Source organism: Trichechus manatus, unplaced genomic scaffold (genome assembly GCF_000243295.1).
Source record: "Trichechus manatus latirostris isolate Lorelei unplaced genomic scaffold, TriManLat1.0 scaffold00165, whole genome shotgun sequence".
In the NCBI taxonomy this organism is placed as follows: Eukaryota; Metazoa; Chordata; class Mammalia; order Sirenia; family Trichechidae; genus Trichechus; species Trichechus manatus.
In genome coordinates this window covers 3332602-3335037 of record NW_004444101.1, presented here as the reverse complement: position 1 = coordinate 3335037, position 2436 = coordinate 3332602, and the positions used below count along the sequence as shown (strand labels likewise).

Here is a 2436-nt window from a genome sequence, read left to right as displayed (position 1 = left end):
GGACGCTTCCATTTGCACAGAACCTTGTCTTTGAGTCTCCTCTGCCTCTGCTGAGGCAGGAAGGAGGCCACCGTGCTGCCAGCGCTTAATTCAAACCGCTCTTTTATGTGAGCATGAAAGTTCCCTTCAGAAGGGGGTTTTGTGTTAGGTAACAATGCGTCTCCTTATGATTAAATCTGCATTTTAAACAGAATGCAATTATGTAGAAATCTTGATGGGAAGAAGCCCTCTTATTAAAACCCCTCCTGTCCTCTCCTGCCTTTGAGGACACCTTCCTGGTGTCGGAAGCGCCCTGAATTAGAATCCCGTGGGGTTCTGTGCAAATGGTCTCGGTGCCTTTCCTCCCCTCTCCGCTCGATCCCCGTGACTCCCCGTGGATCACCGTCTCTGCTTTCGCACATGCCAGGCGCAGTGGCCAGCACCGAGGTGAAGATGAAGCTGCAGGAGTTCGTCCTAAACAAGAAGAAAGCACTGGCCCACCGGAACCTGAACCACTGCATCTCCAGCGACCCTCGCTACTGGTACGGGTAAGCGACCTGGGGCGGGGGCGGCCCGGCTCCCCTACGGCCTCGGCTGCCTCCTGGGGCCCAGAGCCCACGTGCCCGGTTGTGGGCTTTCAGTCACACCCAGTCTGTCCCCCCGAGAGCAGCACAGAGCGGTCTGGGCCCCGCTGGCATGGCGGCCATCCCGTAGGTGGAGTGGGGTCATGGGCGCCAGGCACTGTTCTCGGCCTCTCGTGCCATGTTCCAGCCATGAAGGAGCAGCTTGAACTGGACTTCCGGCCTGAACTGTCCGCAGGCGCGACCCCGCTTCTGTCCCATGTCTCCCTGATACTTAGGCAAGTCAGTATGCACCGGGGGTGTGTTTATCATTCTCGTATAAGAAGCCCCTTTCTGAGCCCGGGTGATTGACAGGCCACAGAAGAGCCTGGTTCACTGTAAGAATGGAGGAAGCTGGCGTGTCCTGCTGGGCTCTCTGGACCTGGGGAGTGGTGCAGACCGTGTCTCCAGGGACAGTGATGGCCTTGTGCGTGAGGGGAGGGAGGCCGGCGGCCGGCGGGGCGTGTCCCCCAGTCGAGGGGCTGCGGGGACGTGGTGCCGCAGGAGTAGGGCAGTGGCTGCACTTGGTGAGGGGTGGGAATGGGGGTGTTCCAGGGAGGAGGGGTCAACCAGGGCTACCGGGGAGCAGGCAAGGAATGGTGGAGGCCTCACCTTTCCTGTTGTTGACGGGGGGCCGGGACCGCTGCGCGTCTCAGAGGGGCTGACCACTTGCTCCCCGTGAGCAGGGGGCCCAGGGAGGTTCCAGCTCAGGACGAGACGGGCCTGCCCGGGTTTTGTGGCTTGGTGGGAGCGCCCTTCTTCCAGAGTGACTCTGGGGCGCATGTCAGGAGTGGGGCAGACTTGGGCTCGAGGAAGTCATGGGAGAGGGTGGCTCGCGTCGAGTCATGTTCATTATGTCATGTTGGGGCCCTAAATCAAACATCAGAAGGAACCCTCACACTCGCTGGCTGTGTGATAGAAACCCTTGTTTGTCAGAAGACTGGGCCTCTAGAGGGAAAGAACGGAACTTGGCCCTTACTGATCAACTCCAAGTGGATCGCAGGCCCACCCGTAAAACCTAAAGCTGTAACACTTCCAGAAGAAAACATAGCAGAAAATTTCCATGGCCTTAGGCCAGGCAGATATTTCGCAGGGCAGAAAAATCATTAACTATAAACCAAAACCTTGATTAAATTAGGCTTTATTAAAATTTAAAAATTCTGCTCTTTGAGACTGGAAGAAAATATTTATGATGCATGTATCTGTTAAGGCACTTGTATCCAAAATATGTAAAGAGCTCCTACAAGTCAATAATAAAAAGACAAGCAGCCCACTTGGAGGGAAAAATGGGCAAAAGATTTGAACAGACACTTCACAAAATAAGGTATATGAATGGCTAGTAAGTATGTGAGAACACGCTCAACATCCTTAGTCCTCAGGTAGGTGCAAATCAAAACCGCGGTGAGACACCACTTCACCCCCCACGGCTGCTGCTGCTGTTCTAGTTAGCTGCCATTGAATCGGTCCCCAGCACATGGCGACCCCAAGCACAAGAGTACGAAACGCTGCCCTGTCCTGCGCCATCCGCATGATCGGTTGTGGATCAGACCATAGTGATCCATAGTATTTTCATTGGCTGATTTTCGGAAGTAGATCGCCAGGACTTTCTTCCTAGTTTGTCTTAGTCTGGAAGATCTGTTGAAACCTGTTCAGCATCGTATCATAGCAACATGCAAGCCTCCACTGGCAGAACCCAGGTCTCCTGCGTGGAAGGTGAGGGTTCTGCCACTGAACCTCCGCTGTGCCCTTCACCCCCCAAAATGGCTGACGGTCAAAAGTCTCCGTGTTGGCAGAGGCGTGGAGTGCATGGACTTCCAGGCGTTGGTGGGAATTTCCA

The 2436-nt window shown here is 54.9% G+C and overlaps 1 protein-coding gene across 1 annotated transcript in view; it reads left to right on the top strand.

Moving 5' to 3' along the window:
* The window catches only part of HDAC4 (histone deacetylase 4), a 285280-nt gene that overhangs the window by 197807 nt on the left and 85037 nt on the right, over window positions 1–2436 (top strand). The window contains exons 5-6 of the mRNA XM_023740851.1: window positions 407–529; window positions 751–838. Coding sequence (XP_023596619.1) covers window positions 407–529; window positions 751–838 — 211 coding nt within the window. The remainder of the gene's footprint in view (window positions 1–406; window positions 530–750; window positions 839–2436) is intronic.